This window comes from Pteropus medius, unplaced genomic scaffold (assembly GCF_902729225.1).
Source record: "Pteropus medius unplaced genomic scaffold, Ma_sr-lr_union100, whole genome shotgun sequence".
Classification (NCBI taxonomy): Eukaryota; Metazoa; Chordata; class Mammalia; order Chiroptera; family Pteropodidae; genus Pteropus; species Pteropus medius.
Window position 1 is genome coordinate 8,576,231 of NW_024349519.1, and position 14,005 is coordinate 8,590,235.

Here is a 14,005-nt window from a genome sequence, read left to right on the forward strand (position 1 = left end):
ACACTTTGCTCCAATCCTGACTTCCTGCGACTTTTATAAGAACCCATTTTTTATTTACAAATAGGGAAATAGAGTTTGAATTTCACTACATAATTAATCTAACTGGACTTATATTAATTTTTATTGTATAAATATCTAAAAAGGACATTAAAATATTATTTACATATAATACATTTTTATAAAGATGTATGTAATAAATGTATATATCTTTTTTAAAGTATAAGTACATATTTACCTATTATTTGTAGTATTTATGATATAAGGTTATTAATATATTGTTCCTTTACATAATGAAATACCAATCAACAAGCAAAATAATTACAGTATTATATGTCTGTTCTTAAGGTCTTATTGCAACAGTTGGGCAAAAAATTTTAATTCTGTTTTTTATTAATGATATTGTGAGGAGATCTGGCTTATCATGACACATTTCATGCTATATAATGTCAGGCGAATAATTTCATATATTGAATTTTCAGTTTCCTATAGTTCACAGGAGTGTCTGTAGTTCTACAGTTCACCTGTAAAATGATGATATGCAACTAGATTTTCCAACTCTTTCATGGCCTTAATGATATATATTTTCCTCCACTCTGAAGTTATTGTTTCTATTCTTACGGAAGACTTACTCTAACCTATCAACTTGCTATACATTGTAATTTGCATATAATAATAGCTAACATCTGCTGATCACTTATCATGTGTCAGGCCCTGAACTAAGTGCTTCGTAGGAATTAATTCTACCTATCTCTCCACTGGTTTCTTTCCCCTTCTGCTCATCCATTTCTTCTCCTTCTTTCTCTCATAAATAACATTCACAACGATAATTTTCTCTTTTTTCAAAAATAATTCAATTTACTCATTATACAGTTAACTTTTAGTCTTTTTATAACTGATATTTTCCAACTAATTGCTGCCAGTCAAAAATAGTTTAATTTACATAACAAGGGTAAGTGCTGCCTTGGCATGCAGAATATCTAAGAATTTTATTATTAGGTATTTATAAAGATTTAAACTTTATTTAACTTTGAGTTATGGAGATTGATCGAAATATTTACTTCATAGAATACCCAATGGATTCTTAATTATAAGAAATGAAGAGTAGAATTGTATATTCCTTTCCTTTTTAAAAATCTCTATTAGTGTGAAAATAACAAATTATAGCAACTTAAAATGCAGAACACCAGTATGAAAACCAATGTAGAAATGTATCTACAAACATCTATTCCGTACTTCAGTAAATTATGTTTCTTGATAGATTTTTCTGTTGCTTTTCTTTCACTTGTGTTAGACATTGTAAGCCTTTTGGGCTTTCTGTCCTTGCTTAATAAGAAATCTCAACCTCTAAGTGGATAAATGCACTGCAGTTATGGAAAATCATATTAAAAACAAACAATTACACAAAATTTCTGAATAATAGTAAAATAGAATGAAATGAGCTGTACTCATTTCAGATTAGAACTAATTGTAATTGACAATTAATTATGTGTAGTTTCTATAATGGGTATTGACTCTCATGAACAAAATTAGTCAGAATTCTTAGTCTCTTGCAACTAAAAAAATTATGAAAACCTTTAAACACTTCAGTAATATTTAGTGTTCTTTATAATACTTTTTTCAAAAACTACAGAATACTTTTTTTTTTAAATTAGTGTTCTATTTTCAGGCTTTGAGAAAAGAAATATTGTTTCTCAAATTCTAAACATAAGTATCAAATTTGTGTTTCACATTATAAACAAAATGTAAAATGATAAAAAGAAAAGTTAGTTAAAATGAAAATAACTTAGGATGAAGCTAGATCCTATGTTATCATACTCTCTAAAGGGAACCAACATTATAAATTTGTTTATTCTCAAACACACATTTTTTTTTATAACAGGGAGATTACACTTTGCACAATATTCTATAATGTATATTTTATTCATTAAATATATTGTGTACATATATTTACATATCAGTACTTATATATCTACCTTATTTTAATAGTTTTTAATTGAATGGATACACAGAATTTAGTTTAAAAATTTCCTGTGATTGTGACACACTTTAGTTGCACTTTATTTTCCTATTATAAACAAGGCTGTGATGTAAAACTGTGGGGCATACCTTTTTGTGCGCTTCATTAAGCATGTGTACAGTCCACAGGGTCACTTCCTAGAAGTAGTGTTATTGAATGAAATGGTATGTATGTTTTACAATTTGTTTGATATTTCTAAATTGCGTTGCTGAAAGGGTAATAATAATTAACATTTCTGACATTTGCATATGAAAGTTTATCAGTATTTTTTACTGAATCGTGCCACTCATTTTCCATTTTTGCTAATTTAATACGTAAATACTCACCAGTTTTTATCTGTGAAACCTCTATTTATTAATTGTGATGTCCTAAAAACTGATGTTTAGCTGTGTCTTTGGAAACATAGAGTTCAGAATTCCATTTTATTTTATTTTTTTGCTTTTCTTCAGCTTCTTCTTCCCCAAGTCCCACCAAAAAAGATTGAATATTTTTAACTGAGGACAGAAGACAGAAAAGTAGCTAACTAGCAGCTACATCCTTTAGTGCTGTCAACACTTCATTTAAACTTCCCTAATAGTCACATCTTGATCTTTGATACTACTCTTCTTCAACACACATCTAAAGAGACTCTTCTTAATTTAGCCATCTAGCCTTGCCTTTTGCCTTGCGATTACACTGAAGAAGAAAAATAAAATAAAATAACACTTTGGATTGCAATTCATCAAGCAATCCAAAGTAGTATTTTGGAAGTTATATTAGCATATTTGAAGATTTGTGGAATTATGAAGGTTAGCTTTTTTGAAGAGATGCTCTACCATATTTCCAAATATTTGGAAATAAACATGATATTGCAGAAGCTATTAGTACAAAGTATTGAATTCAGTTTTGTTTTTATAATAAATCATAGTAACTATTCAATTTTAACTTAAAATATCAAGATGTCAGCATTTGTTACTGATATTTGTGACTTGTTTTGTGGTTAACTTGGATTAGCATCATTGTTGCTAATTTTGGTGGTATCAGTTCAGGGACCTACTCATCATACTCCTTCTAGTCTAGGAGAAACTATTGTTGAGTTTTGCTTATGCTGAATCTTAATTGACAACTAAAGCTAGAGGTCTTCAAAAAAGGTGAAAAGTCATCATATGAAATATGAGTAACAATTAAATTGGTACTCTGAATAACTCTGGGCCATTTGAAATAAAATTAGTTGACATTTTCCTGTACTCATTTTGTTCTCTACATTAATTTTATAAACCATTTCCTTTACACTGTATTTGTGGGAGCATGAGAATAAAGAAAGGGGGCAAAATAGGTGACTATGTGGAATGTGTAGGACTAAAATTGTCATTAAACTCTTTAAAATTTCATCTCTCTTCTTGTTTCACCTCATAAAAAAATAATATAAGAGAAAGTTATAAAAATATTATTTGTTTTTACATGAATCCAAGTAGAAATTATGTACAGTTTAGAATGAACACATTTAAAGAGTAAACAAAACTGTTTTCCTAGTCCTTTAATATCTTCCCATTCAAAGGAACTTTTTTCTAGGCCTAATTTTTAGTACTGGATATTCTAGGCTTCCATTACTTTAGTTGTTATTGAAGTAGATCTTTACATGAAAATATAACTTTGATTGTGAACCTGTATTGTTAGCTTTTTACTTTCATTCACTGTCTCAATTCCTAAAACAGTGTTTAACTACAGTCTGTGGGTTTATAAAGTCAGGTATACAGTGAGTAGATGAGGCAGATGAAACAGATGTATTTTTAATCAGCCAAGATCCACTTTTTATGCAAATATCTGTGATATAAAAATCTGATTTTTAGAACTTTTCTTGTTTAATCAGTACCATGCTTTTCCTGGAGTAGAAGATACATTTTAGGACTTGAAGTGGTAAGAAGTTTTATTTTCTAAATAGAAGAATATCTACCAAGGAGATTTTACTGTAGTATAACAAAAACTGATTTCCTATTCTGGATTGTTGACTTTCAGGTCATTATTTTTAATCATACTCTGTACATTTGTCCCAGTGTTTTTTAAATTTCTATTTATTTATTAAGAAATAATTTTAAATATTAAAAGTCTGATATAATTGGCAACTAAAGATGTTTATTCAGTAATCAATCTATGGCATTGACTATCCCAGTTACCATTAATAAGAACAATGTTTGATTTATTTAAAATCATAGACTGTCCTGAAATCTATACTATAATATACTATTATAGGATTGCATCATCATTATTATAAAATTATTATTATTGGAGAAATGGATTTATCGACCTCTACAGATTTGTAGAATACATATTTCCATATTCCCAACACCTCACACTAAGCGCAGAATCAATAAATTTCAGTTTGGTTTTGTCTGCCTCTATGTGTCTTAAGTCTTCATGAAACTTCACCACTAATAAACATGACCACGAACAAGTATCTATGAAGTTTCCCACATCTCTTTGACTGGCAAATGAAGGAGGAAAACTGATCACAAATTCTGGTCCACATTGAGTCTCTCTAAGCTTCCAGAATTCCATGTCAACATTAAACCCTAGTCTGTGCTTTTATCAGAAAATTGAAAGTATTAGAAACTTGCAGGTCTGCAGACCATCATTTTCTTCCTCTGAAGAAAGCCCAAACTGTCATCCATCTGGTCCCAATGAGCTACATAAGTCCCTACCATTTTTATCCAGTGGTCTCTAGTTTCCCTGGGTGTCATTTTAATTATCCATTTGTATGATTTGTCTTCTCAAAGAGATTCGCAATCTTTAAATATTTTTCCAGAGCTGATCACAGAGTAGCCAATGGATAAATATAGATTAATTTAAAAAGCTATTTTAAGCTGGACTTTCTACCTTTCCCCCAAATCTCTTAATGTAATGAAACCTTATAAACCAATAAAGCTTTTAAACAAAGAGTGTGACAGTTCAGTGAACTGGATTACAAAACCCCCTTGCGTGTCTCTCTGAGTTTATCATCTTGTGACTATCCTCTTTCCACACCTCATACCACAATTACCAAACAAAACATGGACCAGGCTTTCTGAGATAAGAAAAAGTGCTTTTGTGTTGCCTCTACCAGAAATTACCAACTTAAGTCTATACCTAGGTTTGTAGTGACTTGGAGGAAAGGCGAGATCAAGAAGAGAAGCATGAACTGCTTGTTTTCTTCACATTTAAAAGAAAGGGGAGCATGTGAGAGGGTAATAGTGGAGATGCTAAGTGGGTGAGTTCTGAGAAAGAAGCGAAATAAGAGGTAAATGTTTGGCAAAAAGTCGATTGCACAAATGAACAGGACAAACAAACAGAGACTCATAGACATGGTCAATAGACTAGTGGTTACCAGAGGGTGGGTTGGGGGAGTAGAAGGGGTTAAGGGGGTCAAATATCTGGTGACAGAAAGAAATATAACTATGAGAGGTGAACACACAGTGTAAACATATATATACCTTACTGTTAAAGTGTACAGCTGAAATTTATTGGATTTTGTTAACCAATGTCGCCATAAAAAATTTTTTAAAAATTTTTTTAAAGTCACTCACTCACCAAAAAAAAGAAAAGTCAAATGCAAAGATGTGTTTGCTGATAATTGAGGCAGTGCATAGTAGTGGCCAAGAAGTTGGGTTCTAGCATTAATCGCCTAGTTTGAATCCAAATCTGCCTCTTGTTAGCATAACCTGTTTCCATTTCTATGAAACAGGAATAAAAATAAGAATGCCTATCTCATAGAGAGGCTGTATGGATTACATGGCATATAGTTAACTCTCAGTAAATGCTACCAGTCATTTTTCTGAATAATTTGAAGTTGTTTGATCATCATAATCATATAGGCGGTAATTGGTCTAGTTCTCAGAGACATGGAAAGAAAAAGATGTATTCAAATTTACAAAGTCAGTAAAAGTCATTTCTTGTAATTCAATTCTCTTTGCAAGAATGCCAGGACATTCCTTCCATTCCATTCAATCTTGACTCAAACTCTTGACCCCGAATCCGAAAATTGTCTGAAATTATAGATAAAACTTTATGTCCCTCTTAAAAGAAGAAAAATAAGCTTGGGTGGGGAAAGAGCTACCTACCTACTATAAGCTAGTTTTAAAGGCTAAAGTGGGCTTCTCGATACTGCGTATTTTAAAGGCTAAAGTGGGCTTCTTGATACTGCTTATTTATCAATAAGTCCTGTAATCAACAAACACCATAAGAATTCTTTTCCTTAAAAGTACATGAAGCAAGTGCAATGATGCTGTTAAATGTTTGCCTTAGTTTTATAAAATTGGTGGCATTATATTGGATCTGTTGCCTCACGGAGCATATGTTGCCAGAACATGCAACACTATCGGTTTTTTTTTTTTTTCCTAATCCAGTTTCTTATTTGAAAACTAAATAGGCATGTCTAGGATTTTTTATAGTGCTTCTTATTGTGGCATCCAAGTGTTTTGCTTTCATCAAATCAATGGAGCTAAACCCTTCAGTGCTGAATGGGGATAAATCTAATAAAAATAAAGCCATTCTGCCTTCTATAAATAAATTCACATAGAACATATTATCATATATAAACTAAACTCATCTAAACTAAAACGTAGAAAAGAAATTTTTATAAGTATTAAGACTCATAAACATTGTTTTGCTTAATGTTTGATTCTAATTTCTGTACATGTAAAACGTACATGCTTAAAAAGTTTAAAGATGTCCAGTTATCTCTTTTAAGATTGAGATTTCATTGTCAGCTGATGTTATTTTTCAAATGATTTTTTTTCAGAGAGGTTCTGTTGGATAGTGCTTATATTTTTGGTTTGAGGTTGATTTTTTTTTTTGTTTTGATTATATCACTTATATTTTCTAAACTAGTGGTTTGAAAAAAGTTGGCCATCCTGCATACTTTCCTTGAGTTTCTGAACTCTAAGACCTCGTGAAGTTGTACTTTGGAACACTTCTTACTGTGTTTTAAAAAACTGAAATCAATCTTCAAAGTCTGGAGAAGGCACAAAAGTTTGTTAAGTTGTGAAAAGTAGATTTAATAAGGGCCAAGAATATCAGCATAAATAGTTGAAGAATTACATTACTTGTCTCTAGTATCTTTTTATTCTTACTTATGACATTTCACTCATCCCTCAGAAATCCAGAATGTCTGGAGGGATAGAAAAGAAAATAAGGCAGGGATAAAAGCTTATAATTACTTAATGCAGAGGGATTTTGTTTGAGAAAGTACCCAGATAACACCTCTCTAAAAAGTTAGGTCTTTTGCGGTTCACTTTGGGGTTGGGCAAGTTGAGACCTTAGCAGCTGGTATGAAGGAAAGGAAATTTGATATGGGAGGACCAGGTTCTGAGAAATACCTGAAACTCTGGTAGATCTAGAAATTTAATAAGCACTGCATGCACAGTCCATTTTTCAAAGAAATATGCTAAGCTCCAAGTCCTGCAAAACTAGCATCAATAATGGTGGTAATAATCATAACAACTCCTTATTGAGTGTCTACTAAAAAACAGATGCTTTTTTTTGTTCTCACAACAATCCAAGGATGGTTTTATTATCTTTAATTTATTACAAATGAGGTGTAGAGAGGTTAAATAGCTTTTCCAAGATCACACTGCAGGTAGGTGAAAGTATTTATATTTGAATTTGCTTTTATATATCTCAAAGCCTGACCTCATTTTAGCAGATTTTAGTCATCAAAGGCAATGAATCCTTTGAGTAGTTTATGGGCATAGGAAGCAAGAGTCTTGAAGATACAGCAAAACTGGGGATCAGGCTGCTCTCTGTGTTGTCATTTAGGTGGTGGAACTCCTTTTAAGAAAGAAGGGAAAAGAACACAGAAAAGGATTCAAGATTTAGCCCACGGTATGATAGGGTTATGAAGGATTAGGCTAGATGATAGTGCCAGAGACAAGTGAACCAGGGTACAGGACAGAGTTTAGAACCAAAGCGTGAACTAGAGTGCATATCAGTAAATCAAGGCAGAAGCATAGTCTTGGTACCAGCATGGCGAGGATGAGAGGACTACTAAGAGCATATGGACATCTTAGCTGCATTTATAGGTTCTAGATTCCAACAGTGTGGATCTGAATCTGCATTTGTCAAGATTAATTTTAAGAAAGATGGGAAAAGTTTATTTTTCATATTGATAATATTCAGTTTGTACAACTGAACAGAATTTGAAATTGAGAAGAAAGTAAAGCAATCTTTCTGCTCATCCCATTACAGGTTTTAGTTCTCAATAATTAATTCATAATGACAGCTGCAGAAAAGTTATCTGAGATATTACTCTGTGTGTGTATGTGTGTGTGTGCATACATACATGTAGTTTTCTTTGATATGCATATGTGTGTGTGTGTGTGTATACACACACACACACACGCATATATATACTTGTTTTCTATGGATCTTTGCTATGCTAGTTAAGTCTTCTATCTTGACATCTGATTTATCTGATTTATTCACAGCTTTTGGAAAGGTGGCAGAGTAAAACGCTGACAGTTTCCAAGTATATATTCTAGCAATACGAGGACATATGCATTGGGAAGTCTCATGAGGTGTTACTACTAACTCATGAAATTTGGCAGATGTGCCTTTTTTATACACTAGAATACAATATAACATAAATATAGAATATAGTGAAACGTAAAATGACAGTTAAAGTAATGATTCCTTAGCAGAATATTTTGAGGACTGATGTGATAGTTTTATGAATATTCTGTCAGGAGTCATTTTGTGTGAATTCAGAATTTTTACTTTGACACCTGACTGAGTTTTTCTTCAACATTAGGCTTGAAGCAATATTAAAGAATAGAAATGGGTAACAGGATTACTGATGAAGGTGTTTTATTTGATTTACTTTTATAACATGAACCATTTATCAGAGTTTTCAAGAAATCTGCCTTATAGCCTAGAGTCATAGTGTGCTAGCAACTTTCATTAAAATTTTTATTAATTAATATTTTCAAAATACTTAAGGTATGACACTTGGTATAGTAAGTATACATTATAATATGAATGAAAACTCTTAGAAATCATGGGAATGAACAACAGTAAATGAACAATTGAGTTTTAGGTTATGCTATTGTGTATAAATTCAATGATAAACTGCTGTACTGCTGTCATTGTTTCTAATAAATACTAGAAAGCTGGAATTTGTAAGCTGTATGAGTTCAAAGATAGTGTTTGATTTGCTCCTGTTTTCTCTTTATCACTTTAACATAGCACTTGGCAATCGAAAGATGCTCAATAAATAATTGTCGAATTGTAGTTTTTTAAATGAAAAACATCAAATGATGTGATAATAGGATAAGGGACCATCATATCTGTGAAATGTTTTATGTAATGACCCATCATATTTTCCTTCTAAATTGAATATTACTGAATCAAATCAGTAAAGGAGTAAAATTCTTCCTGACATGCAGATTGAGGCAAAGAACTAATTAAGTCTTGAAGTCAATCAACCACCAGACATGCATTCTAATATGTGGAAAACATTTTGCATTCACTGCTATAAAATTGGTGAATCAAAACAGGATATCTGTTCCTACAGTCTAAAGGAGATTGAACCAAAGACTCAACTCCTAAATTGACTTTTATCATGTGCTAAAACATGTGTTCTTGAAGCTCAGAGTTATTTTTTATTCCTAAGGAGGTATCATTTGAATAAAATAACATAAAAAAGCATTTGTGCTGATAACGTTGTGATTTTATATTTGATGACATTTAATAGAAGGACAAATTTGCTCAAGTATGAGATTATGTCCTGGCATCTTTATCATTAAGGATATCTTTGTAGTATAATTTTTAGGTTTGCAACTTAATTACTACCTTTTATTGTGCTCTTAATACAGCCAGGCAGTTTATAAATATTTAATTGTCAAAATAGAATAGTATAAAGTTTATGAATAGTATAGAGTTTATGGTCTTTGAGGTTAGATATAAATTAAAATTTCAATTTATTACTGGAATTTATTACTCATGTGGAAAGTTATTAAATTTTGTGAGCGCAGATTTCTTTGTCAGTTAAAGGAGAATAATTGTATTTAAAAAATTATGTGGTTAATAAATATATGCTATGTAAAAACACATATATACATAATATATAATGTATATATATAATATGTATTATTACATGTATGCATATAACTAGAGAGATAGATAGGTAGATAGATTGTTTGATTGATTTCGTGTAGTTTTTTTTTTTCAGTCTTTTATTATTGTGTGCCAGACACCTGCCCTCTGAGAGTTTTGAAACTTGGCTAATGTCAGCAACTAGGTTGTTGGAATTCAAACCCAGTTCTTTCAGACTCGAAAGCTGTACCCTTTCTAATACACCATACTACCTTGCATTACAATCCCTTCTCTCCCTACCAGCAGAATGACAAAGCAATGTACTGATGGTGACTATTTTTTTCAGTTCCTCGAAGGGATTTGTTATCTCAAAATGTTCTCCCAAATTGTCCCTATATTCCTTTTCTAAAGATTTTTAACTCAATTTTGTTCGTACTGGTTATAAACCAAATTAACCTATATTCTTAGCCTATAAACCTAATTTCTATTTTGAGAAAAAAAATTACTATATAGCTATAAAGAGAATCTATATTAGTTTTTATTAAATGTAAAGCATAAGATTCATTCCTCAGGAAAAAAATGTGTGTTTCTTTCGATACCTGAATACAACAGTTCCAAACTTGAAGAACTAAATTAATTCTGCAGTTTGTCAAATGTAATTTGTTACTAAAAATATTTTAAATATTCATGATTTCATATGATTTGCTTTTAAATTAAAATTATTATTTAAATTAGATGTGATTGCTTTTTGGCCTAGCAATCATATCATTGTCACTTATTTGTGTTTTTATGCCTTCTTTGGTGAAAAGGAAGCTGAATTACATATAGAAAGGATCAGAGGTATATCCTAAAGAATTATTATTTTTTTTATCTTATAAATGCCACCTGTTTGGTTTCTGTCAGGAAAAAAAAGTTAAAAAAAATAAGCTAGTGAAATCATGTTAGGAATTATTTCGGGTAACTACCATGTGCTGAAAATTTAAAGTATATAGAACCAATTTTATTATATAAATCTTTATACCTATAGATACACACACACACACACACACACACAGAGGAATGATATGAGTATCGAAGGATAGATCAGTAGCTGAAATACTTCATTTTTAAAGAAAGCAGAAAAGAATCCTGTGTTTTCAGGATTGTTGGAAAGAATTAGTTTAAGAAATGATATTTTTAGAAATGATTTTATCAATGCCACACTTTTAAGGGCATGATAATTTCACATTGACTATAGAATAGTTTTGAAACTAACAATAAATGGTGACATTGGAGACTGGCAAATAATTATTTGCAGTTTGACTTCTCATTATGAGCTCCTTTATTAGCTATTGTGTTCTCAAATTGAAGCTATTTTTATTTCTGAAACAGTGTATGATTGTAAAGATATTTTGCCAAGTTTTTATCTTGTAAAACTGCCTATCTGGTGCTATCCAGTGTGTACTGTAACACAGTTGCCAGTAATAACATTTAAGAAAATTAGTTATGGTAAAACATATGATAACACAAATGGAAATCAAACTCCTTTTCGTGAGGTTATTTAATTATTAATCATTCTTATTTATATTCTAGAACGCAAATCAATTTCACAGTGGCTATTGATTTTACAGCATCAAATGGTGAGTATTATGACTGTCCCCTAATAAAAATTATCAGCAAGTAAGTGAAAAATAAATATTTTTCATGAGGTTTAGATATTTTTTTCCTACATTTTCTTACTTTTGAAGTTTCATATAAAATTCAGGTAATTTTTTTCTTTTTAATATTATGAATTAGTTCAGGTATACAAAAAGCTACAAGAAATAAAAGTGCCTAATAGTCTCATTTAAATTTATTAAATATTGAAATATTGTTATTTTTGTTTCACATATTTTATAAAAGAAAATTTGGGATCTAGTTAACCCCATATGTGTGCTTGCCCAATTTTTTCTTCCTCTTCTTCTCCATATATAACTACAATTCTGAAATGTCTCTAATTATAATCCTCATTTTTATAGTACTTTTGTGTGTATTAATTTATATAAATGTAATTCAAGTACATGTAACTTATGCAACTTGCTTCATTTTTATTCAATTATGTATTTTTAAGAATTACTCATGTTAATACATTTATAGGTACATTTAATTAATTTGAAAGGAGTGTCACATAATACTCCATGTATAGATATTCATAATTTGTATATCAAACATTTTAAGACAGAAAATATAGTAAATTTTTAATTTTATTTTGAAGTAACTATTTCAAATAGGACAATCATTTGAAGTCAGTTATTATATATTATAAGAACATAAATCTCATATTTAACTTTTGTCAGAGGTTGCCATTAGTTTTCATTTTACCTAGGGTGTTTTTCAAATTGCTTATTGTGCTATGGTTTTCACATTACATTCACTTTCCCTCACACATCTCTCACATTCACTGACATTTCACAAAATAATAGAATTTTTAGTTAAGAAAGCACATTAGAGATCACTTACTTGAACTGTTCTCTTATGCATATGAGGAAACTCAGACCTAGAACTGTTTTTTCTTGAAAAATACATCTTGGCTTGCTAGTACTAGAGTTAGAAATAGAGATGAGAAGACCCAACTCTAATTCAGTTCACATTTGATTGCATATTAAGATTATTTTCCAACGTTATTAAAATAATTGAAATCAAGTTATTGATTTTTACTCATGTGTTTTATTCAGTAAAATATAGAATGTAGAAATAACACATAAAGTCTAAAATGCTGGTTTTTGTTTACTAATGAACATTAACACAACTAGAAAAGTAAGCATCTACTCAATAGAAAGACACAAACCACTGAAACTGACTTACAAAAAAATGGACAATCTGAATAGATCTATAACAAGAGATTGAATTATTAATAATAAAAAAGAAAACCGTCCTACAAAGTTTATCTGGACCTAGGTCCAGATGGCTTCACTGGTGAAGTCTACCAAATATTTAAAGAAGAATTAATACCAATTCTTTACAAACTCTTCCAAAAAATAGAAGAGGAGGGAACACTGCCCAACTCAGTCTATGAGGTCAGTATTACTTTGATGTTGAAACCAGACAAAAACATCACAAGAAAAGAAAAACTAAAAATCAATATAAAAGTTTATGAATATAAAAAAGTTTAACAAAATACTAGCAAACTGAATCCAACAACATGTAGAGAATTATACACCCTGACCAAGTAAAATTTATCTCAGGAAGGCAGGGTCGGCTTAATATTCAAAAAACAAATAATGTCACAACTATATCAATAGAAGAAAATGTAAAAACTACATAATCATCTCAATTGATGTAGAAAAAGCATATGACAAAGCTTTTCATACTTTTGTGATAAAAAACACTTAGCAGCAACCTAGGTATAGAAACTGACTTACTAATGAAGGGAAAATATGAAAAACCCATAGTTAACATTATACTTAAGGTTGACAAGCTAGATGCTTCTCCCTTTAAGATAAAGAATAGGACAAGAATGTCTATTCTTGCCACTTTGATTTGACATTGTACTGGATATTTTATTCAGGGCAATTAGGCAAGAAAAAAAAATAAAAGATACCCAGATTAGAAAGGAAGATGTAAAACTATTTTTATTTGCAGATGACATAATCTTGTATATAGAAAATTCTAAGTAATCCACTCAAAATCTATGAGAACTAATACATGAGTTCAGCAAGATTGAAGCATAGAAGATCAATATATAAAATTGATTCAGTTTCTGTACACTTCCAATGAATGATCTGAAAATGAAACTAAGAAAATAATTTCATTTACAATAGTCTCAAAATGAATACAATACTTAGGAATAAATTTAACAGTGTGAGTACAAAACTTATATTCTAAAAACAATTATTGAAAGATTAAAGACCTAAATCAGTAGAAAAACATGCCATGTTCATTGATTGGAAAATTCAACATTGTTAAGATGGCAATATTTCCCAAAGC

The 14,005-nt window shown here is 30.5% G+C and overlaps 1 protein-coding gene across 1 annotated transcript in view; it reads left to right on the top strand.

Moving 5' to 3' along the window:
• CPNE8 (copine 8) overlaps positions 1 to 14,005 on the top strand; it is a 170,492-nt gene that overhangs the window by 119,823 nt on the left and 36,664 nt on the right. Inside the window, exon 14 of the mRNA XM_039882322.1 lies at positions 11,633 to 11,679. Coding sequence (XP_039738256.1) covers positions 11,633 to 11,679 — 47 coding nt within the window. The remainder of the gene's footprint in view (positions 1 to 11,632; positions 11,680 to 14,005) is intronic.